This window comes from Thunnus maccoyii, chromosome 19 (genome assembly GCF_910596095.1).
Source record: "Thunnus maccoyii chromosome 19, fThuMac1.1, whole genome shotgun sequence".
Taxonomy (NCBI): domain Eukaryota; kingdom Metazoa; phylum Chordata; class Actinopteri; order Scombriformes; family Scombridae; genus Thunnus; species Thunnus maccoyii.
This window is the reverse complement of record NC_056551.1, coordinates 15,976,903-15,999,549: the sequence shown is the minus strand read 5'-3', so window position 1 is coordinate 15,999,549 and position 22,647 is coordinate 15,976,903. Positions and strand designations below refer to the sequence as shown.

Genomic DNA, 22,647 nt, shown 5'->3' with positions numbered 1-22,647 from the left:
AACTCAAACTACTGAAGCCCCATATAAGCTTCACATAAACTTTTAAATGCATTTCTTTTTGCACAAAATGACGGTGCGGACACACTGTGGATTTTGTCCCTCATCACTCACATTGAAAGCACATATAAGGGGATCTTATAACAGCCAGTATGAACAGGAGGAATGATTACAGCGAGGAAAACCTCTTTCAGTGTTCATACGGACACCTGACTGTTGTTTTAAGACAGACTTGAAAAATTATGAAGCTATCCTTTAACTCTAACATTCACGTGTGATCAGCTGTAGCCTGCAGTACCACCTCCTCTCCTTTAAGTGTCGCCATTGTTTTTAATACAAACTGCTGTTTTCTCCTCTTTCTGTGTTTTTTTGGCTTGCAGAGGACGGAAGTTTTATAACAGGAGACTTATGTATACAGTGTAGTGTCAGCATGAGCTAATGTTGTTATTCATATAGGACTTAAACCTCCAGCTTCTCAAAAGTCGACAAAATGGTCAACCTCGGTCTCACCAAAGTGGACGACGCGCTGGCGGCCAAACACCCGGTGAGCTTTAGGTTTCATGTTTTCCTCTCAGTCCTGCTGGATCTCTGGAGGACACTGGCTGTTAAATGAACCAGCTGCTGCACACGTTGACACCTTTGTATTGTACTGGAAAATAGCACAGGAATTATGCTGTTTTTTATTTGTTTTCTCGTCCTGTGTTTCAGGGTTTAGGGAGTTATGCTGCCTGTCAGTCTCATGCCTTTATGAAGGGGACTGGGACCTTTATACTGGGTAAGTGTGGTGTCATTTCCCACTGTGCTCACCACAGCTCATTGCCAGCCACACTGGAAAATACAGTGTATTGGTAGACTTTTGAAAATAATGCGTTGTATTGTATTTTCCCCCTATTTTCACACTCTTATTTGTTTTAGTCCAGTGTTTCTAAATTAGCTCCTGAACTAACAAATATACAGTAAATATTTACTGGGCTAAATGTCTGAATATCTGTAAACAAACAGATAGAAAACAGAAATAAGTCCAAAGAAACTACAAACATAAAAACAAACAAAAAACCCAACATTTTAATCAATGTGTGCCACAAGATGGAGCTGTATGTTATGATGTTATTCACTCCATGCTGCAAACTAAGGCTGCAATTAATGATTATTTTCATTATGGATTAAATATAATGTCAATTATTTTCTCAATTAATCAATCAGTTGTTGGGTCCATAAGATGTCAGAAAATGGTGAAAAATGTCCATCATAGTTTCCCAAAGACCAAGGCGACATCCTCAAATATCTTGTTTTGTCCGGATCAACAGTTCACAACACAAAGATATTCAGTTTACTGTCATAGAGGATTAAAGAAACCAGAAAATATTCACATCTGAGAAGCTTTCTGTTGCAGTAAAGTCTAACAAGATGGACTTCAGACCATGATCTGTGATTATACATATCTAAACAGATACTGATATACACTGTATAATCAGACTGGAACATTAGCATAGAGAAATGTTAGTTTTTTCATATTACTGTTTACTTAGGGCTGCAACTAATGATTATTTTCATTATTGAATTAGTCATTTGGTTCTGAAAATGTTGGAGAGTGAAAAATATCATTGTTTCCCAAAACTCAAGATGCAGCCTAAAATGTTTGTTTGTTTATGTACAGTCCACAACTCAAAGACATTCAATTTACCATGAAAAAATGACAAAAAACCCAGAAAATATTCACATATAAGAACCTGGAACAAGAGAATTTTTTTTCCTTAAAAAAATGAAAATGATTAATTGATTATCAATATAGTTGGCGATTAATTTTCTGTCAGTTGACTAATTGATTAATGGGTTAATCATTGCAGCTCTATTGTTTACTGTCACTGTTAACCATCACCACTTGAATATATTGTTAGTGGACATTTAACAACTGCTGTTATAATCATATTTCCCAATGCAGGAATGTTTTGTTAACAGAAATCTGAAACTTTTGCAAGATCTAAAGAAATTTACACCCATTTCCCCCCTGAAAAAAAAAAAACCCTAGAAGAAGTGTGTACGCATATCACACACAGGTGCACGGCTGTTGAAAATCAGCACAGATGAAAAGAGTAAGACTTGCAGATTGACTTCAAACTACAGTTGACAACATTTCAATCCCAAAAAAGCCTGACAGTGATCCGACTGGGATTAAAACATTGTCCATGTAGATAAATTTGAGGTTTCTGCCCTCTCCCTGCTACTGATTTAATATCTTGATTTGCCAAAAATTAGCAGGCCAAAGACTGCAGGATTGAACCTCCCTGAAGATTAACTTGATGCGCACAATCTGTGCACAGCTTCCCTTTTTAAATACCATTTGGAAACAAGTTGATTGAGCAAAACATCTGCAGGAGGACAAGAGTGTTGCAAAGGATTTGTGATGTTGTAGCAACTGAAATGAGTGTTGAATGAGTTGAAAAAGTTTGCATGTCTGTCATGGCTGTCACTGAGATGTCTCCTATGCTGCTTTTACAGGCGCTGGGAGCTTATTTGCCATTCAGATGGTTGTGCAGAAAAGACTTCCTTATCCTCTTCAATGGAACCTGCTCATTTCCATAGGTGAGAAATGAAAAATGAGCTTTAAAATGGGCAAAATTGGTTATTTTCTCTCTAGGCACACATACCTGAACTCTTACTTCTGTTTCTTTACTCTCTGACCTCCCTGTGATCTCTTTCAGTGGCGTCATCCGTGGGCAGTTATGCAGTGACACGCTGGGAAACACAGAAATGCTCAGACCTCTGGTTGTTATTAGAAACTGGGAAAGTCCCGGACAGATCGCCGCCCCAGGGTGAGTACAGTGTGTGACTGCGGCACCTTCTCAAAATTCCTCATGCCTCGTACACTGGAAAATTATTAAATGTGGATGTTTCTGTGGCAGTAATGGTGTTCCATGAAAGTTCATTCACTTTAATCCAGGACGTAGTATTCTCAACAGACTTTTGTGCTTTATGTTTACCTCTCTCTGTGTTTATCTTTCAGTGCCTAAACCAGAGGAACCAAAAGGAACTGGGAAGACAAAATATGGCGACGTGATGGAATGAACAGGATCATAAACAAACTTGTTTATCTACTGTATATAACGACACATTTTCAGAAAATGTACTTTGCTGGAGATATTCAGAAAAGCTGGGTGTGACATAATACATTCTGCATTTAATTGCATCTTATTTCTGCAATACACCAAATGAAGGAAGTGTTTTTTTTTTTCTTCCAATTTCAGAGTTTGTACAGCTTTTGAATTTCATAACAGCATTAATGTGTGGATAAAGTTTTCTGAATCAGAGGTCAGGAATTAGTTCGGGTTTTTAGGAGGAATCAGATGTTAAGCTTGTGATCCGGTATTATTATTTGGATGTGTTTGTTTGACATGCAACAGAATTAACACTGCAGTACCACTTCAAATCCCTAGCTGTCACTGTAATACCTCACGGACATGCAGGACTGTGTGCTGAAGATACAGGAGGGTCGAGTAACCAACTAAATCACCAGTTTGTTTGCTTTTTTTTTTTATCTTTTAAGCATGTAATCTAAATTACATATTGATATTTCCTTTCATGTATGCCTTAGACTACAGAGAGCAAATCTTTGTGGGATGATTCATCCTGATAAATAAACATTCAGTGCCACAGTGTAATTGACTGGAAATCATTTTGATGCTGCATGTTCATCCCATCTTCAGTTTGCTGATGATATAATGACCCCGACATTCATAAAATGAGTAAACATGAATCCTGTTGCAATTTATATACATTTTGTGCATTTTTGCAAAACATAAATACCACATAGATGCATATTTATAAGCGATGGCAGCATGAACAAAGAATATTTTTCACTGTAGATATTTTGACTTGTCAAAGTAGGAAAATTACAGGTGTTACCCAGTTTATTCAAGTGTCCCAGTAAGCCGTCACAGTTAGCCAGCATGCACAATAGCAGGACCCTGAAAGTGACACAGCTAAATGGAATTCAGCCATCATTTATTTAATCATTTACACCCATGCTTTTCCTACTGTGACATGTCGAAATGTCCTCTGTGACAAAGGACTAAAAGGTGGCAACGGAAATGTAGAAGTCATTGCAAATTCAGTGTTTGTGTGCTGTTCTTTACGGAGGAATTATCACAGATTGTGGAGATTTTAAATAAGTATCAAGCAGTTCCCTTTCTTCATTTGAATCTTTTTATAATTCAACAGTATACAGTACAATTTAAAAAACACAACATATCATAGAGCATATACTGTATTCTTGATAGTGTGTGCAGTACAAAGACAAAGTGATCTATCTTCACCTCATCTACAGACACAAAGACACCCCATGTTCCTGTTTTTAACAAAACAGAGAGGAAAGAACAGGACAACCGTAAAACTGGACACGATCAGAGTACCAGCGTCAAAAATGATTAAATGAGGTTAACTCAAAATCATTATCATATTCTCAGGACCAGAGGCAGTAACTCACAATTCCTGGGTCAGAATTAGGACTGTCACTAATTTAAAAAGACAGGCTATACAACCTGTCCCATACAAATATTTCACACATATCCAGTCATGCCTGTTGAGGTGGAGGCAAGAAGCCTTGGCACGCTGGATGCCTCCCCCGCTTCAATTGGTTTTGATTGAGCAAATATAAACACACAAATTAGAAAAAAAAATGTATATCCAATGAGGAACAGAGAGGTATACTGAACATCCTGCCAGGGCTTGGCAACAACCCAGAGGTATTACTATTTTGAACGTCTGCCATCCCCTTAAAGCTGCCAGTACTTGAGACCTTACACACAAAATGATAGAGCATTCATCCCCCTTCACAATGTCAGATGTTGTCAACTATAAGTAATGTCAAATTATTGGATATTGAGGCCAGGTTCCTTTAAAATCTCTGTGCAGATCCCGAAGAGCTGCAGCCACTTGCTCTTTATTCTGACTCTATAATTGCTACTAGTGATGCAGAAGTGCTGAAAAAAAAACAGCTGTAAATGCATGTAAATGAGATTCATTTTGTGTTGTCCAGAAAAGAAAAAAATTATAATTTCATTGTGCTTTTTTAAATCCTGCTGTGACTCCAATTTGCATAGCCGAACTAGTTTGTGTTAGCAACATAAAGTCTGCTGGAGTGCAGGTCACTGAAACAATAACGTCTTTCAAGCACGCCTCAACACCTCGAGTGAACTAAGTGACCAAAGTCCAGGATTCGTTTGATTTATGGAGAACAAGCCAAAGAAATGCACTAATTCTGAGCTCACAGTGGCGGAGAGGGAAATGTGCTTGCAGTCTGGATGGGAGATCCTCATAGTAAAGGCAATCTGAATGAGGGAAGATTTTTGGCTTTGGTTTAATGTTCTTTTTTTTTTTTTTTTCTCTCCATCCCTGTGCAGCCTGATTCCACCCCCACTCTTTGCTTGCTCTCGCTCTCGTCCTCCCACTGTAATTCAAATCTGATTTAACACCTCCAAGATTTTGAAGTCTCTTTCTGTGTCTTTCCCCATCCAAATAAAAAAAAACAACAACCCAGGGTTCATGAATTGAATAAGCTCTCAAATCCTTTGTCACATGCACACTGATACAGCTTAAGGAAAAGACTAACAGAGAACAAACAGGAGATAATAAGGGAGTGTGTGTGTGTGTGTGTGTGTGTGTGTTATATGAGAGGACTGACTGGCCAGTGCAGCTGAGGTTCTGCACACATCCAATAACACACACACACACAAGAAAAAACAGCAATATGGACTGGCCTTTGGCACGCTGGGCAACCCCTGGCGTGGTTTATAAAGCCTACAGCGTGAGCGAGAGAGTGTGCATGTGCGTGACAGCAGAAGACAGCGAGACGAAGAGAGCAAGAGTGAGCGCTCATTTGTCTGACCTCTGTGAGTGGAGTGATCGCACTGAGCTGAGCTCCTACTGGACAGCGTGTGTGTGTGTGTGTGTGTCTCTCTCTTTCTCCTCTTTCCTTCACTTTCTGTCTTCTTCTTTGGTTATATAACAATCAAGGCTGAAATGGCAGTCCAGAAAAAAGCCTTAAAGCAAACACAATTTACAACATTTCTGCAGCTCCAATTGGAAAAACCAGAACCACCGCTGGGTTTAATCTATACTCTGAAATAGTGTTATTGGGTATTTGATCATCTGATCAATTGGACCCCTCTCTCTGTCCGGCCTGCAGCCATTATCAATTCTCACAAATTAGTGTGTTAACAAGAACTGGTGTATGTGTGATTATCAGAGGGGAGTAGAGAGCCCATATCTTTATTATTGATTGTCGTCCTATCTTTCAGGCTCTTTTGAACAATGTGCAGTGCATGTGATGAACACAACAGAGGAAATTTGTGATTCAATAACTGGTCTGACAGGGAAAATAGTTCAATAGCTCATGTATAGTAAGGCAGGAGGTAAATTACAAGGAGTGCTTTGTGACAGTGTGACAGTATATCTTCAACATGAATCACTGGTGCAGTTTTTGCAGATAGTAACGGGATGAGCGTTCATGTCTGGGCAGGTCAGAGATAAACACGGGCCTGTGCAGGGACTGAGAGTTTCTCTGTGTGACTCATCGCTTTGGAGAAGAGAAACAGGAAAAGTGTCAAGAAATGGTTGCGATGTGTTTTGACTCTGTGAAAGTTGGGAATTCAAGTTGTGTGCAGGGACGTCTAACGGAGAGTGAATGCAGCTTTTCAGCCTGACTGAGAGGAAATCTTGATATAATATCATTGCATATTTATTGTGATTGTTGTCACTTGAGAGTAGCTTACTTTAGGGGGTTAGACTTATTCTAAAGTGCAACCAAATAGAAAAAATGATGGTAAAATTAGTTTTACTTCAATTCAGTCATTAGTTTATTAAAATCAAACCAACTCTTTAGCATTTTCGATTCTTTTTCCACTGTATCCAAAAGTTGTTTCAAATTCTTACCACAACAAAAAATGTTTGTATCATCTGCAAACAATATAATTATTATATCAGAATCATCTTTACTGGCCAAGTATGTTTACACATAAAAGGAATTTGACTCTGCTTTAGTGGCTCTCAATGTACTTACACAAAATAACAACACAACAATCTTCAGAAATATACACATGTTATATATACAGGTGAAACAGTTTCTGTGGACTGTAAACAGGATACAAATAGTGCAAAGAAGTGACGCAAGAAGTGCTGAGATAAATATTAAATGGTAAAAAATGACATTACTTTATATACAAATAGTAGGTGGATATATACTATAATTATTCAGATAAGGGGTTAGCTATAAGGGTAAGTTTTGAGGCATATAAACTACACCAATAGGATGCAGTTTGTCAAGAATGATCAACTGTTTACTTCATTATCATTACAACTTAATTATAGAGTGAAATTTTAAGGGGCTTTAATGGTTTAAAAAGGGGGATTCTGCCTCTCATGGAGGCTGTTTGGGGGCTGTAAGATGATAGTTCACCCAGCTCTTTCTGATTAAGTGGAGGGATAATATGCAGGCTTTATGAATAACGTCTCTGCATTAGTAATAATAACAAAAGCACAACTCAAACTGGAGCTTACCTCAGGCCTGAACCAATCAGCGCTCAGCTCGTGCACACCGCGTCCAATGGCTGGTCCCGGGACTCTCGCGCACAGCCGTTTGAAGGGCGGTCCTCGGCAGAAAAAGGAAAGTATGGATCAGAGAGCGGCGGAGTTTCAGTGGGAAGGTAGACACTCAAAACGATCAAATTTAGGCTAAAAATCTCTTTAATTGTAAGGATTTTGCTGTTTAGTAAGCGATAAATCGTCTAATTATTCTGTGCATGTCCAGGTGTGTGTTTATATAAAGTTAGCCAACTTGTGTTGGTGTGTTTTTGATTGATTAGTCAGTGGGTATTATCAATACCTCCATGGCTTTGATAGCGACCGAGCAGGGCTGCAAAGTGAACGGGACGTCGGTGATTTACGGCAGAGTTGGGCCAAGAAAAGAGGCGTCTCAAGCGAAGGCGGAGTGCTTTAAAACGGCCAAAATGCAGCCCAAAGAGACGGAGTATTCAACAGATGGCCTCCCCAAAGCCTTCCTGCACAGTCTGAGGACGCTGTTTGACATTTTGGATGACGCTGGACGCGGTTATGTCCACATCTCGGAGATCGAGAGCCGCTGGCAGGGCGCAGACACCCGAGACCTGCCCGGCGGGGTGCTTAACTGCCTCAGGAGGGTCACTCCACCGCATGGCTGCCTCACCTTTGAGCGGTTCGTTGCGGGGCTGCGGTACTCCATGCTCAACCCAGAGAACAGCTCCCACTTAAAGGCCCAGGCTGCCGTACACCCGCAGCAGGCTCCAAAGCAGCCCCAGAAACCCGCACCGCTGTCCTCATGCAGCGTCGGGACCCGGGTTGAGAACAAGGTGCGTCCGCTGGGGCCGAGCAACGTGACCAACACCCAGCAGCACCGGGCGTCCTCCTTGCAGGGTCGGGCCAGGCCCGAAGACGGGCCCGGGTACCCCGCGTGTGGGCCGGCGCGGTACAACGCGGGCTTCGAGAGGTCCGGGCGGAGTTTGGAGAGGATTCCCATCGCGCCGGAGGGCGGGTGTTACCGGGCCGAACCGGGCCATGTCACCAAACCAACCCAGCCTCAGCAGAGCCGGGTCAGGACCATTGAGTCTCTTGCTCTGGAGTCACCGCAGCTCCAAGGACAAAGTAAGTGGCACCATGAGAGTCAAAGGTAAAAAAAAAACGATGGCTGTGAGGGGGCGAGGGGCAGTTCAGTGAGATCATGGAGAGCTGATGTCAATAAAGACATCCTCATTAATAAGTTAAAACCCTGTCCATCAAAATCCAGATACAGCATAACACTAATACACTCTTGTCAATAGAAACAGCATCGATCTGATCACATCTGTCAATCAACAGTTCATGCAAGATGCTGTTGTCATGCAGCTGCACCTAACTAGTTCCAGCCCTTTTTCATCTGTTGGTTATTTATGATTGTTTAGCCCATAAAATGTCAATAAAATAGTGAAAAATGCAAATCACAATTTCCCAAAAGCTCAAGGTGATGTCCTCCGATTGCTTGTTTTGTCAGATTAACAGTTTAAAAGTCAAATATATTCAGTTTACAACGATATGAAACAGAAAAGCAGCACATTCGCACAATTAAACCAGTGATTGTTTTGACATTTAAAAGACTTAAAACGATTAATCAACTAGAAATATTGTTTTCAAATACATTTTTTAATTGAATAATTGATTAATCGATTAGTATTGTTTCATCACTACTGTCTGTAGAAGTTTAATGCAACATGCTGCTGTCCTGCAGCTGCATCTGCACCTTAATACTCTCAACCCACCGTAAGGATTTCTGTTTGTTTGTGCCTCACTATCAGTTTGATGCTGACTTGAAACAAGGACAAAATCTTATAAAGGACACCAAAAAATAAGGATGTGAGTCAGAAGTAGACCTACTGTATCCCTGAAAACCTACCAGTGCACACAACATAATACACCGACTATATTCTGATGAGCGAGCCATCGATTGCATGCATAACTGAACTGATATGTCCACTGCACCATTGCCAGCACAGATCTCATATTATAATTTAATTGGATGCACTGAACCATGTTGTACACACAAGTGCACAATGTCTGCAGAGTGCTTGCATGTCAGTATTTGTCATTCAGCAGGAGTCTTACAGAGGTAAAAAACTGTGACTTTAAAGGGAGTCGTTCCCTGAATCTCAATAGAGGTCGGCAACGCTCATTGTTGAGGTTTGACAATACACTTCTCTCAGGTATCAGTATTGTGTCACAGCTTAAGCAGGCCTGTTTAAGGGCTTCTGCTCCAATGATGGGTGCCTAGTTGAATAATTGCCGTTGTTAACCTCAGGTCAGGTCAGAGATTATGTGAGAAATTCCTGCAGAGATTTATCCTCATCAAGGGTCTTGCCTTGTAGATCCGCCATGGCCCCGAGACCGGGGAACGGGTGATGGTCAGTTGTGTGCTTGTTCATTTGTTCAGTTTTTCCCTGGTGTGCTGGCTCTAGGATGGGAGAGCTGAGTAATTCCCAGTTTGCCAGCTCATTATCTTGTTCATACATACAGGCTCTCATACAGGCTCACTCTTGTTATTTCCTCCCATCACAATCATACGAGACTTCTACATCCACTCTCCCTCGCTCTCTCCCTTTCTCTAATTCTCTCTCTCACACACACACACACACATATCTAGAGTCTGCCCGAGTTTGCCTGATACAGCCAGGCCTGTCTGGAGCCATAAGATTGACACTCTCTCACTTTTTCTCTTTAGAGCCCTCAGGGCTTTCACTGCTCACACCACTTGCACTCAGAACAGTGTTGGCTTTCAGATGGATGGATAGATACAGTAGATGTACAGATACACTTTACCAAACGTTCACATACTTTTGTGTGCTTTTCGTCAGCGGTTGTTTTTTGTTGTTTGCTAGACTCCTACGATACACCCCTACAGCATACAATGATATTTTATATTATACTTCCAACTTGCTTCCAATTTTATGGCAGTTTGGTAACAGTTTGATGAAGACCCTCTCCTCTTTCAACATGACAGTGTCCCCGTGTACAAAGAAAGGTCCTCAAAGGAGCCTCAAACCCAATTCAACACATCTGAGATGAACTGGAACCAAATACAGACTACAAGCCTTGTCGCTCAACATCAGTCACCAGTGCTCTTGTGGCTGAATGGGAGCAAATCCTTCCAGCCAGTGTCCAAAACCTTGTGACAGGCCTTCCCAGAAGAGTGTAGGTTCTGTATCCAAAAATCACATTTGAGTGTAATGTTTATGTCCACTCTTTGTCCGGGCGGCCACATACTTTTGTCCACTTAGTAGACAGACAGACAGACCAGCAGTGTCCGTGCTGTAATCTCTCACATGCAGCCAAACCCCGCTGGATTAGTCCAGATTACAGCAGGCGGGCCAGGGCTCACTGAATCACGGCAGTGGTGAAATTCTGCCCAACACCCTGGACATCAGCACAAAGTGGTGCTACTCACTCTGACTTTGACTTTATCTTGGTTTTGGGAAAGGTTTACAGCGGTGGTGATGCGTGCACTTGCATCTAAAAATCTGATAATGATAACACAGCTCAGCGCAACTAAAAGGGAAATACTGAGGATAAAATACCAGAGAAAACAGTCACTGAGACACTTTGCCAAGTTTGCACAATCAATTTGGAAGGGCTTGGAACGCAAGTTTCACGTCATCAGGGCTGCGTGTTTATGGAAAGTGAGAAGAAATGCTTAGAAACGTGGCCAGAACATGTTAATTCACACAGAAAAGGTGCAGGAAAGAGATTCAAAGCCAGAGCCTTCCTGATGGAGGCAAAACAGACACCCACGTGATGAAAAGAGGAGTTGAAGGAGAACAGGCAGAGAAACCTTTTTCTTGGTCGTCAAAGGTGCAACTGAAAACTGTCTTAAAACTATTTACCATAATGTTACACTTACACACACTCTCTGTGGAAGATTGTATTATAATCACTTTTTGGGAAACTTGGTTTAAACAGTGGTAGAGGTGATATTTTCTCCCCTCAAATGTTTTTTTTGTGATCACAATTGTATTAATTTTTGACAGCAATAAACTATGTTTACAGAAACCTACATTGTGAATGACTGATAATACAGTAGTAACAATAATAACAATGACAGTGACAACAGTAAAAATAGGAACAATAATAATCAACAGGAATGATATTACATACCTAAATAGAAACATAAATAAAGAAAGAAAAAGATTTCTTACTCACTGTTCATTCATCTCTCTTGCTACTATTGGAAATCACATTAATTCTGGGAGGTTATCCAGTGAGATATCTCTACAGTGTAATTTTTAGAGCTCATATACTTTACATATTTCCTTTGGCATCACTGAACTCATCCTCAGTCAAGTCATCAAATAAAGGAGACCCTGATTAGTTGCACAGTTAACAGGTTTCCTACTGGTTTGTACAGGTTTACATCTGTACTAAAGCACAACGTTCAGAACATGGTAGAAGAATCAGTGTTTTCTATCACTGTATCACTACATTTGTTACAGTGTCACTAAGTGTTGAGTTCAGTGTGGACCTTGTAATGAAAGTAATCCAGCAGAGCAGAGCTCCCTCCTGTGGTTCACACTGGCAGCCCAAACGCATTATCAAACCAAAATAATGTTCTGTCTGTAGTTTTATTGGTTTTCTTTCTTAGTGTTTGTCTTTAGATGTGTATAATGTGTAATTTTTTTTTTATATTTATGATTTCAGGGGTTAATTTAGAAGCACCTAACTGAACTAAGTTAGAGTGTAAACATCAGAAAGCATCCAGCACAATACATTTTGTTCACTTGTTCACTGATAAATGTGTTTTAGTAGATTTCAACATGCCGTTAACACAGTTATGTTCAGCTGGCAAGAAATAAAGCTGCAGATAATACAGAGTGCATTCCAGCGCACTGTTGAAATTAATTACATCTGTCTGCTTTGTGTCTAGGTGTTGTGAAATCAGGTTTACCAAGATCTCAGAGCGAGTCAGCAACAGGATTTACAGGTGGCTCCAGGCGACACGGGCGTAGTCGGGACGAGCAGAGGCGGCATACCATATCTAACGGAGTGGATTACGGAATGGTTGGTATATATACACACACGTACACAGTGATGTTTACATTTAGTTTTCCATTCATAACCTTTCGCTCAACAAACCGGGTTAGGGCTGCTTTTTGCTACTAGACAGCTTCGCTCGCCATTTCAAACCCACTTCCTCTGAGATATCACTTCTCTGTCTGTGGGAAGAACCCAGCGAGAAGTGAAGCTCAAATAAACGTGTGGCTGATTTTAATATTAAAGGTGTCGCTGTAGCTTTTGGTTTAGGTCTGCACAAATGCACAAACTTCAGAACATGGTAGAAATATGTGCGCTCTATTACTGCGTCTGTTGGGATAAATCATTTATTTTCACTGTATTACAATGAACTCTTCAGTCAAATAAGGCAGATGGTGGTTGTATCTGAGGCTTTTTTTTGCCAACAGTGTGATTGTTCAAGTTGTCAGACTTTTCTTGAGTTGTTTTATTTCTTGTAGTTAAAATATGTAGAGTGATTAATTTAGGGCTTCAACTAATTATTTCATTATCGATTAATCCGCCAATTACTTCATCAATTAGTTGTTTGGTATTTAAAATGTCAGTAAATATTGAAAATTGGCTGTTAAAATTCCCCAATTTTGCCCAAGTTGACGTGTCTTGTCTTGTTTTGTCCAACCAACAGTCCACAACCCAAAGATATTCAGTTTACTGCCATTTATGACATAAAAAAGCATAAAACTAGCAGCGAGTGTTTGGCATTTTGGCTTAAAAAAAGACGAAAACAGTTATTCCATTATTGAAATAGTTGCTGATTAATTTTCTGTGGATCAACTAATCGACAAATTGTTGCAGCTCTAGATGAACTGATTAGTTGACTGACAGAAAAACATTAATCAGCATCAATTTTGATAATTGATTAATTGTTTAATCATTTTTCAAGCAAAAATGCCAAAACGTCGCTGGTTCCAGCTTCTCAAATGTGAGGATTTGTTGTTTTTCTTTATCTTGTATGTCAGCAGTAGTTTTGGATATCTTCAGATTTTGGCCCAAACAATTTATATTAGTCACCAATTTAATTTAATATGTTTAAATATATCGCCTTAAAACTCTTTAAGTATTAAAATACTCTTCAAGTTGCAGCCCTGAAAGTATGTTTTTTTTGTAACTGTGCCCCAGTTGTAAGTACTTTTAGTATGTGAGTAAAGATGGATGGTGGAGTGGAGATTTCCCAGTGGGTGCAGAGTCTTACTTTTTAGATTTTTCTTTGATAACTTTCATGATTTTAGTTGTGTTGAGTTGGGTAAAGGAGCGGAGGATCAGTGGTAAAATCTGTCAGAAAGAAAGAGTTCTGCCTGGACCTTGATGATCTGAAGTCTGATTGGATCAGAACTGAGATTCGAGACTTCAAGAAAATAAATCTTTGCATATTTTTGCAGAAAAGTAAACAGTGGAACTGCTGGGACAGTATGAAAAAGTTTTCTAGTTCAAGCTCCATTTCACTTTCTATTGGCCACCACATTCCCCTCCCATCCCTCTGCCCCCTGCCTCCCCCCCCTCACTCTGCCCCTCCCACCCTCCGGTCCGGGTCTCATGCCTGCTTTCACTCTCCGTCTCTCCCTCTGCCTCACCATTTCTCACTCTCTCCAGCTTGCCTCCTCTCCCTCTTTCTCTCCCTGTTTGTGTCGCCGTCTCTGTCTTTTTCCCCTCGGCCTCTGTGTCTGGAGAGGCTGACTGACCGACTCCCCTCCTTCTCCCTCCCTCCCTCCCTGCCCCTCTCCTCCTCCTCCCCCCCCTTCCCTCTGTCCCTCCCACCCAGGCCGACTTGGCCCGCTGCTGCCCTGATGGTAGTGAGCCGGGTCGGGCCCAGGGGCCTGGTAGAAGTAGAGGACTCGCTCGGCCGGCCCGGCCCAGCCTGGACGGCGGTCTGGGCCGCTTACACTACTGTCTTCATCCCCCTCAGCAGTAGTCTCTACAGCAGCAAGGCCCTGCAGTTTTTCCTCTGGGTGAGTAAGACGAGAGGGAGAGAAAGACGGAGGAAGACAGGGAGAGATGTTTGTAGAAGACTGAGGAGATTAAAGTCTGTCTGTTGGATGAAGGAGTCTGTTTCAGGATTGGAAGATGTGCGTCAGGTTAGAGTGATATTTGATTGTGACAGTAAAGACAAACAGTGGAGATAAACAGTTATGATAAAACTTCTGGGCTTGTTTGTTGGTTCAAACCTGCTTTGGTACTGTAGAGCTTCCAGGTTCGGACTACTGCTGAAATAAGTAACCGATTAGTTGATCGGCAGAACTTAATTGACAACTTAAAGTCATTTATCAAGCAGGAATGCCAAACATTCACTAGTTTGAGTTTTCTGAATGTGTGCATGTGCTGCTTTTCTCTGTTTATATTCATTTTAAAATGAATGTATTGATTAGTTGATTAGTCGTGTGGGCTATAAAATATCGGAAAATGGTTAAAAAAAAAAAAAAATCGATTGCTGTTTCCCAAAGTCCAATGTGACGTCCTCAAATGTCTTCTTTTGTCCTGACCAACACCAAAAGCCAAAGATTTTCAGTTTATTATCAGAGAAAGATAAATAAATCAGAAAATATTCACATTTGAGAAGCTGCTATCAAAGTTGTTTCTTAAAAAACTACTCAAAACAATGAATCAATCGTCAAAAATAGTTGCCGATTAATATTCTGTCGATCGATTAATAAACTATTTGTTGTCCTTAAACTGTTACTGTTAACTGTTTTTGAGACTTCAGGCTTTGTTTATTGCCTCTGACCTGCTGTTGTATTGTTGCGCTTCAAGGTTTTGAACACACTGTTCTGTGATGCTTTTGTATGAAGTTGTTCTTTGTGTTTTTAACCAAACAGCTTGTGCACCGGGTGTCATGTTATTGTATGTGCGTCGTGTGTATTCACGCCTGCTCGTTCAGTCAGCGGGGACATGTGTGCGGGGCTCGCACAAACATATGTACACAGACTTTTCCGTAACCTTTTAGCCATTCGCTGTTCTGCTCCCCCTCTCTCTGTGTGTGTTTTCCTTTTCATTTTCAAACCGATGGGTTTGCCTGCCCGTGGCCCTCCGCACATTCACACAGCCTGACACTAGGTCATGCTTCATTCTAGACACGGACCCTACCCCCCTCCTCTTCCCCTAACCTCCCCCCCACCCCACACCCCCTTCCTCTGTGTGCACTCTCTCCTCTGGCTCTGTGGGAAAGAGCACAAATATGGTAAACAGGGTTCGATGTTGGCCTCTTAACGTCCCTTCTCCTCTGTGTTGCGACATGCTTCCCCGTGTGACTTTGTGGCTATTTTAAACATCAATGAGCGATGATCGAAGGAATGTAATGAGCTTCAACCCGGGGACAGGATGAGAGGAACGGGTGGATAGAAAGATGACACACCAGGTGGCTGAATGCCAGCGATGAGGCCTGGACTGTGGCAGTGTGCCGCATGGACAGCCTGGTCAGCACAACTCATTGCAGCCTTGCCGGGGTGCACACACACATACACACACACATATACACACACACACACATTTTCTCTCACACATCTCTCCCTCTGTCTCTTTCACACATAGACACACACTGGGGTGGCCATAGTTGAAGTGGGTCCGCTGTTTACCCCATTCTTAGGTTGCTGCGCAGTTGCCATGACGCTGGACTGATTGCTCCTCTAAACATTGTTCAGGATCGGAGAGAGTCCGGCACAATTGGTACGGCGCCATTGTCTCCGCCAGCACAAAAGAGTTTGCTGCAGATGCCCTCGTGAAAAGATGGGAGTTTGTCTACCGCGTAGACTGCCGGCGGCCCAGAATCAATGATTAGATTTAATCTTGGCAGCAATCTAAAAGCTCTCTCAGTGACGGCGTGGGAAATATGGAAGTTAAATGTTTTATTTCAGTCGTGTCTGTGAAATCCGTACAGAAAGTGACTTTTCTGTTCTAAGCCAATTTCTTGTCTTTCACCCTTTTCCTGTGCCCCCCCCTCCTTTTAACTCTCCTACAACATGCCGTCCTTTTCAACTCTCACAGTTGAAGCAAATGAAAGAGCTGGAGCAGGAGAAGGACTCCCTGCTGGCGGGCCTGGAGGTGGTGGAGCGGGCCCGGGATTGGTACCAGGGCCAAATCCACAATGTAACAGAGAGACAGCGGCAGGTCGGCCAGAACTCCCACTGCACGGTCAGTATATGCACTGGTCTGTGTTTTAATATGCAGAAACCATCCGCTGTAACACACAGTTAAAAAGCTGTCTGAGATGCAACCTGTTGTGTTCTGTTATTTGGTGATATAGTTTTTTATTGATATAATGTAGACAATATCACATCATGAGAAGACTTTCAAAACATTAGTCTTAGTCTAAAACTTAAAGATCACCTCCTGACATGTTTTAAGATGTATATAAAATACTAGTTTATGTCTGATATGGTCTTTCCACAAAAAAAAGCTAAAATTATTTTGTTAAAATCCTCAAAATGGCATCTATTCCTTCTTCCTCATTAAAGACACTAGATGTCTCCTACTTCACTGTAAAGTCCATTCTCAGTGTTTTGTGCTCTGGAGGCTTCGAGTTTCCACATCACATTTGTGTAAGTTGCATATAGGACCACGATTGGCTCCAAACTATTTGTGATGTCACAAATCCTGCTTGTAGGCCCGCCCCTTAAAATCTGATTTTCAGTGACCAAAGAGAAACCTTCCGCTTTCAGCAAGATGAAGTGAAAACAGCCTTCAAGTGTAAAACTGCACATACATCATCCTGCACAGTGACGCTCAAACATCCAACTGTAGAAGCACATATTTTTGAGTTTTCCTGTGTTTCCTAATCAAACAGTAAACAACAAAAACAACGTCTATTTAAATTTGTTGGGACAGATTTATAGTTTGGTGGGCTTCTTTATAGACTTTTATATATTTTATAGTTGTTGTTTTTTTTAATTATAAAAAAGGGTAAAATTCCTTGTGGTAGAAAAGACATTTCCCCCCCACGGTAGCCTCAGTAATCTGTCACGGTTTTGCTTCCAGTATGAACTGGAGGTTTCAGATGAAGATTTTTCAAGTATAGAGAAGATCATTTCTCCCTTGTTAAGAAACAATAAGGGAAACCTTACAATGTAAACTTTTCTTTTGACATGGCTGAATGCAGTAAGTTCATGTCCTGTCATTAAAATATTATTTTAAATAAAAGTAAGTAGTTGTTTGGGCTTCCTGCTGACTGGCCACACTTTTCAAAATGCCTCCAGTGCAGGTTGTCATTCTGGGAAATGATTGCTAAGTGGAGAACTAGCCGCAGGTTAAGGTGATACGGTGTGTTTTGCAAATACTTTCTACTACTTTCTTAAATGTCATATATTTTTGTCTCCTTTTCAGGATTTTCTCACAGAAGCCAATCAGAGTCGCATGAATGTTCTTATTCCTAAACTGCAAGAAGTCAACCGCTGCCTTAATGACCTTATTTCCTGCTCTGGGATGGTGAGTGTTAACTGCCCATAGATTCAGTGTTTTTATGTGATTCTAATAAGATCTAAGAAAAGTCAAGTATTCCTTAATGTCTCATGATATGTAAAGACAATCTAATTCTTAATATAAATGAGGTGCTAGCGTTCAACTACCTGCTCGTTAAGTGTGAATGTTGGGATGATTCATACTGAGCGTGTAGACGGACAACAGCTGCAGAAGTTTTTATGGATGTTTTGATATTTTGCTGTGTCACTGTGTCATTATTATGATCCATTGTAACAGCTGTGTAATAATCAGTGCAGCACCCCCCCGCTGGAATGTAACAGGAGTGTGACCTGATTGTATTGATGTCTGCTCTACAGGAAACTCTTACCCATATTTTGAAACATTTCATCATCAAAAAAAAAAAAAAAAACCCTAACACAGTTGCTCAAAAACAACCACAAACCAACACTAGTATGCTTATTATTCAGTAGATTGTTACATTAAGTGATTCTCTGATCAAGCGGCCTTTTCACGGATTCATTTGCTGTAACCAGTAACGTATAATGATGCATTGTCATTTTTAATTGTGAAACCAAAAGTACAATGTAAAAATGCTGACATCGCCAAGTCCTCAACAAAATGTTTTCAGTATGTCGTTGAGGGCAGAAGTGTAACTTTTTTTATTGCTTATCATCGGAAAATTTGTGTGACTCAAAGCTGAATGCACGTTTCTCAAAATAGCATCCAGGGAAATGGCTTGCTTGCTTACTCGGTTTCTTGGATGCAGAACATTTGAATCCGCCCTTTCCATCAAGTCAACTGGGTCATCTGGCATCATGAAGCAGTGGTTTATTGGTAGAAAAAGCGATCGATTTCAATGAGCGCCGTGGGGGGTTAACGATTAGCCATTAGCCATTAGCCAGAACCAAGGAGGAGTAAAACTAGGCATTGCTGATCGAATATGAATCAAGATTCTGTTACTGCATTGCCTGTTTCTTGCCTCAAATGTTTTCAGAAACATATTTTAATGAACTGTTTAGCTGTAATATGAGAAAGTTTGTGACCCGGCCGCTATGTTGGAAACAAGTCGAGCCAAAACCGAGCATCGCCCAGCTCGCATTACACGTCACCACCAGCAGGAGTCTTTAGTAGTGATCTAATCGAATCCCCCTCTCTCACAAAAATCGGTTATTACTAACTGAAGCTGAAATAGAGAAAGCAGGTTATGGGAAGCGGGCGGGGCGTACTAGACATGTAAATGATGTCACTACTTGACAAAGCAACTTCCAGAAAACAGTATCGATAATATATAACAATATATCTGTGGTGGAGTTTTCCTTTAACACTTCCTCTTTGTTTCCCAGCAGTCATTTCCTTCTGGCGGCGCTCAGACAGCAGCGCTCTCCACAAGCTCCCAGCCTCCACCTCCAGCACCTCCACAAGCCATCCAGAGACTGAAGGACCAGAACCGACTTCTCACACAGGTTTAACATAGTCTATATATATATATATATCGCCAAGCCCCCAATAGTCAGTCACTGTAAGCTGTTTGGAGTTTGGGGGTGTCACTCACTTCAATCCTTTTCTTTCTCTCCATCAAGGAGGTGACAGAGAGGAGCGAGCGGATCGCCCAGCTGGAGCAGGAGAAGTCGGCCTTGATAAAACAGCTTTTCGAGGCTCGTGCCCGCAGCGTTCAAGACACCAGCGCCATGGATTCCACCTTCATCTGAAAACACCGTAACGTCACCGCGTCTCAGCTAGGAATCATCACGATGTAACGTCGACATATCTGACTGAAGCGGTCCCTAAGCTGACCCTTGTTTACCCAACTGACCACTCCTGGCAGTGACGCACCTTTTTGCCAACATCCTCAACCGCAACGTGTGACCACTCCACCCCGAAAACCAAATCACGCACTACTACCTAGATGTGAACACTCCGAGCAACACGTGACCCGAATGACTCGACTGCTGCCTTCACATTTCCTACCTAAACACTCCTAACGAGCCGAAAAGCCTGGAACACTATCAAGAAAACCACCAGGGTCTCTTTGCAGGATTATAGCAGCTGCAAGTTCTCCACTCCCACTCCCTGAAGACTGTTTACTTCTGCTGCTCGACTTCACAAGGAAAAACATGAACTTTATTAACTCGGATCCACTGAAGCTGAATTATAGTGGTCTAAAAAGCTACTGGACAATGGGGATGATGGTTTTTGTTGGAATAAAATGCCATATTCTTACAGTTAAATTATCAGCTGCATCTGCTTGCTGTGACCTATCCAATTACATTTTTGTTTACAATTTTTTTTAAGTCTGGTACCTTGATCTAAATCAAATATAATGACTTTGCCCTTTTTTTCTCTCCATATTTCCTACTTTATAATGTAAATTAATTATCTCACATCGGCTTTCAATCACTGAGAGAGTTACTGAGAACATTGCCTGTAAAAGAAGAACAGTTTTTATATTATAGTAGCATGTTTAATGTCAAGACCTATCATGAATTTTGAGATGTTTTTTCCTTTTAAGGTTGGGGGGGGAAAAAAAAAAGATGGGAGGTCAGCCTATAAACTGACGAGATGTAGAGGCAGAGATGGACAAGAGAGGTTTGAAAGTTTGCACGAAGAAGAGCTGAGGAGGATAAAACGTGGTAGACGGTGAATGTGTCAAAGCTGCGGGCCGAGCTCCTTTGGTTGGGAGATCTTCTGATGTCATGTCAGAATCAAAAAAAACAACAACAACAACACTTTGGCTATTTAGTGCTACAACCCCTGTATGTGTTTACAGCGGATTCTTTGCATGGGTCATATTTACAGCCCATGATATTTATCTTTTGAGAGATTTCTGTTCGAAAAATGGAGATTAAACGTTAGCACAGATGTAAAAGCCCTTGTTGTCTTTACCGGGATCAGCCTGGAAACAGATGGCTTCTGACTAAAACTGTAAAAACATTTAGCCATTCACAAGTTTACAAGAGAAATCTTTAGTTAGTGGGTGGCAGTAGGACAAAAAAAAAGTCGTTTTGTAATGGATCTGTATGGTACTGCTGGGATGTCCGCACATAACATAGTTATATACTGTTGATGTCTGTTTCCCACTTGTCTGATTGTATGTTTTTTTGCTGCTCGAAACTACATTATGTGTGAGTGACACTCTTTTCCTTCTGCTTTCTATCAAGAGTACTCGGATGAAATGTAAAATAATAAATATGACCAAACGGGGCTGACTGGTTCTGTGGTTCTTTGCAGTGTTTCTCTCATGATGTTTACAATGCTTCACTGAACCTGAACACCTTTTATATAAATATAATGTAGGTGACTCTAAATGACTCTGTTTTTCACTCAGTTTTAACAATTTTTATTCTAACCTTCAGGATTGTGTAGATTAAAAAAAGCCATTTTCAGGGTATTTTATAGGTATTTGTTCATATGTTTTGTTGGATTATTCAGTTTTAATCAACTGATTTAACGAAACGAAGTAGACCACAACCTAAATTGAGAAACTAACATATTTTACTTCTCCTTTTTCTGCTTCCACGTTTTGATGTGCACGTGTCTGGTTGCATGCAGTGCTTGCAGTTTATTATATGTCAATGTAAATTTCAGTTAAAAAAAAACAACAATTAAGAACCAGCGAATTTCCAGGATCTGATGTAATTCATGCAGGAATAGCACAAACATCATTTGCAAATGCTGTTTTTCATACAACTGGCCATCTATATGTAATAATTCACTTTTACAATCCTGAAGATATATTTATATCTTTCCTCTCTGTTATCAGTTGAATAATTTGTGTTTTATTGTTTGAACTTTTAAGCTCATTTATGGTCTGTATTTTATTGACTTTGTAGTTTGCTATTTGTTGGTGGACCTCTCTCTATCTCACACCCAGTCATTGCCTACAAAGGAACAGCAGTAAAAATAAAACTGTATTGTCTACAGTATGAAAAGACAACAGAATTTATTACTATGCAAATGTGATTATATCTTTACTTGTACAGATGTATATACAGTAGGGTCCTAATGTCTGAGACCACTTTCCCATTCAAGTGAATGTATACTTTGCATATATTTAGGCCTGTTTATTTTCAATATTAAGTTTGATCAAATCCCTTTCATTTAATTTATTTAATTTATTAAGGACAACACACATTGGCGAGATGTTTTGAAACCTATAAAGTGATAAAATTTACAGAACAAAGACAACAAGATGCCATAAAGACAGCAGCAACAAAAGAAGAATTGTCAAGACAGAAGACAAACCATGCAGAGCAACAAGAAACAGCAAAACATCAGTACAGTAATACGGCAACAACAAACACCATTTCTTCACATATAGCCATGCGAACAACACAAAGCAACAAAACACACCCAAAGCAATACTGACCATAACCATCTCTTAATACATGCAGACATGCAAAGCAGCAATAAACAGTAGACATAAATAAAATACAATAAATAAATAAAATCATTGTGTTGTTCTTGATAAATTGTTAAAAGATGGAGTTACGGGTTAGTAGAATGGTAACACACAAGCCATGCAACACAGCCGTAAGACACAACTAAAGGAGAACAGACCAAATTGTTAATAAAATACCGGTAGATATTCCATGCAATTGTCTTGGCCTGGTCCTGGACTGGTCC

The 22,647-nt window shown here is 40.7% G+C and overlaps 2 protein-coding genes and 1 long non-coding RNA gene across 5 annotated transcripts; 2 read left to right on the top strand and 1 right to left on the bottom strand.

The window, feature by feature from the left end:
- The first annotated feature begins 361 nt into the window (after nt 1–361).
- tmem141 (transmembrane protein 141) lies at nt 362–3,656 on the top strand. Its single transcript, XM_042395484.1, has 5 exons — nt 362–541; nt 706–772; nt 2,497–2,580; nt 2,700–2,810; nt 3,002–3,656. The coding sequence occupies exons 1-5, from the start codon at nt 488–490 to the stop codon at nt 3,061–3,063; spliced, it is 378 nt and encodes a 125-aa protein (XP_042251418.1). The 5' UTR covers nt 362–487; the 3' UTR covers nt 3,064–3,656.
- Nucleotides 3,657–4,166: 510 nt separating this feature from the next.
- Nucleotides 4,167–7,961, bottom strand: LOC121885756. Its single transcript, XR_006092609.1, has 3 exons — nt 7,877–7,961; nt 7,552–7,643; nt 4,167–6,571 (listed from the first exon to the last, which is right to left on the bottom strand). It is a non-coding gene; the product is annotated as an uncharacterized LOC121885756 (long non-coding RNA).
- Nucleotides 7,625–21,225, top strand: sapcd2 (suppressor APC domain containing 2). Of its 3 annotated transcripts, XM_042395481.1 has the most exons (7): nt 7,625–7,697; nt 7,857–8,670; nt 12,473–12,606; nt 16,594–16,740; nt 17,929–18,030; nt 19,368–19,487; nt 19,605–21,225. In XM_042395481.1, exons 2-7 carry the CDS (start codon nt 7,881–7,883, stop codon nt 19,731–19,733), a joined length of 1,422 nt encoding a protein of 473 aa, XP_042251415.1. In that variant the 5' UTR covers nt 7,625–7,697; nt 7,857–7,880; the 3' UTR covers nt 19,734–21,225. The 3 variants fall into 3 exon arrangements, with proteins under 3 accessions (XP_042251415.1, XP_042251417.1, XP_042251414.1); XM_042395483.1 differs by having other exon boundaries at nt 7,650–8,670; nt 19,371–19,487; XM_042395480.1 differs by having other exon boundaries at nt 7,650–8,670.
- The last annotated feature ends 1,422 nt before the right edge of the window (nt 21,226–22,647 follow it).

Bases quoted from the DNA above. Each gene is read 5' to 3' on its own strand.
- tmem141 (XM_042395484.1), top strand. From the start codon at position 488: ATGGTCAACCTCGGTCTCACCAAAGTGGACGACGCGCTGGCGGCCAAA. The intron at 542-705 runs GTGAGCTTTAGG...CCTGTGTTTCAG, and splicing joins CGCTGGCGGCCAAACACCCG to GGTTTAGGGAGTTATGCTGC. The intron at 773-2,496 runs GTAAGTGTGGTG...CTGCTTTTACAG, and splicing joins GACTGGGACCTTTATACTGG to GCGCTGGGAGCTTATTTGCC.
- sapcd2 (XM_042395481.1), top strand. From the start codon at position 7,881: ATGGCTTTGATAGCGACCGAGCAGGGCTGCAAAGTGAACGGGACGTCG. The intron at 16,741-17,928 runs GTCAGTATATGC...TCTCCTTTTCAG, and splicing joins GCCAGAACTCCCACTGCACG to GATTTTCTCACAGAAGCCAA. The intron at 19,488-19,604 runs GTTTAACATAGT...CTCTCCATCAAG, and splicing joins AGAACCGACTTCTCACACAG to GAGGTGACAGAGAGGAGCGA.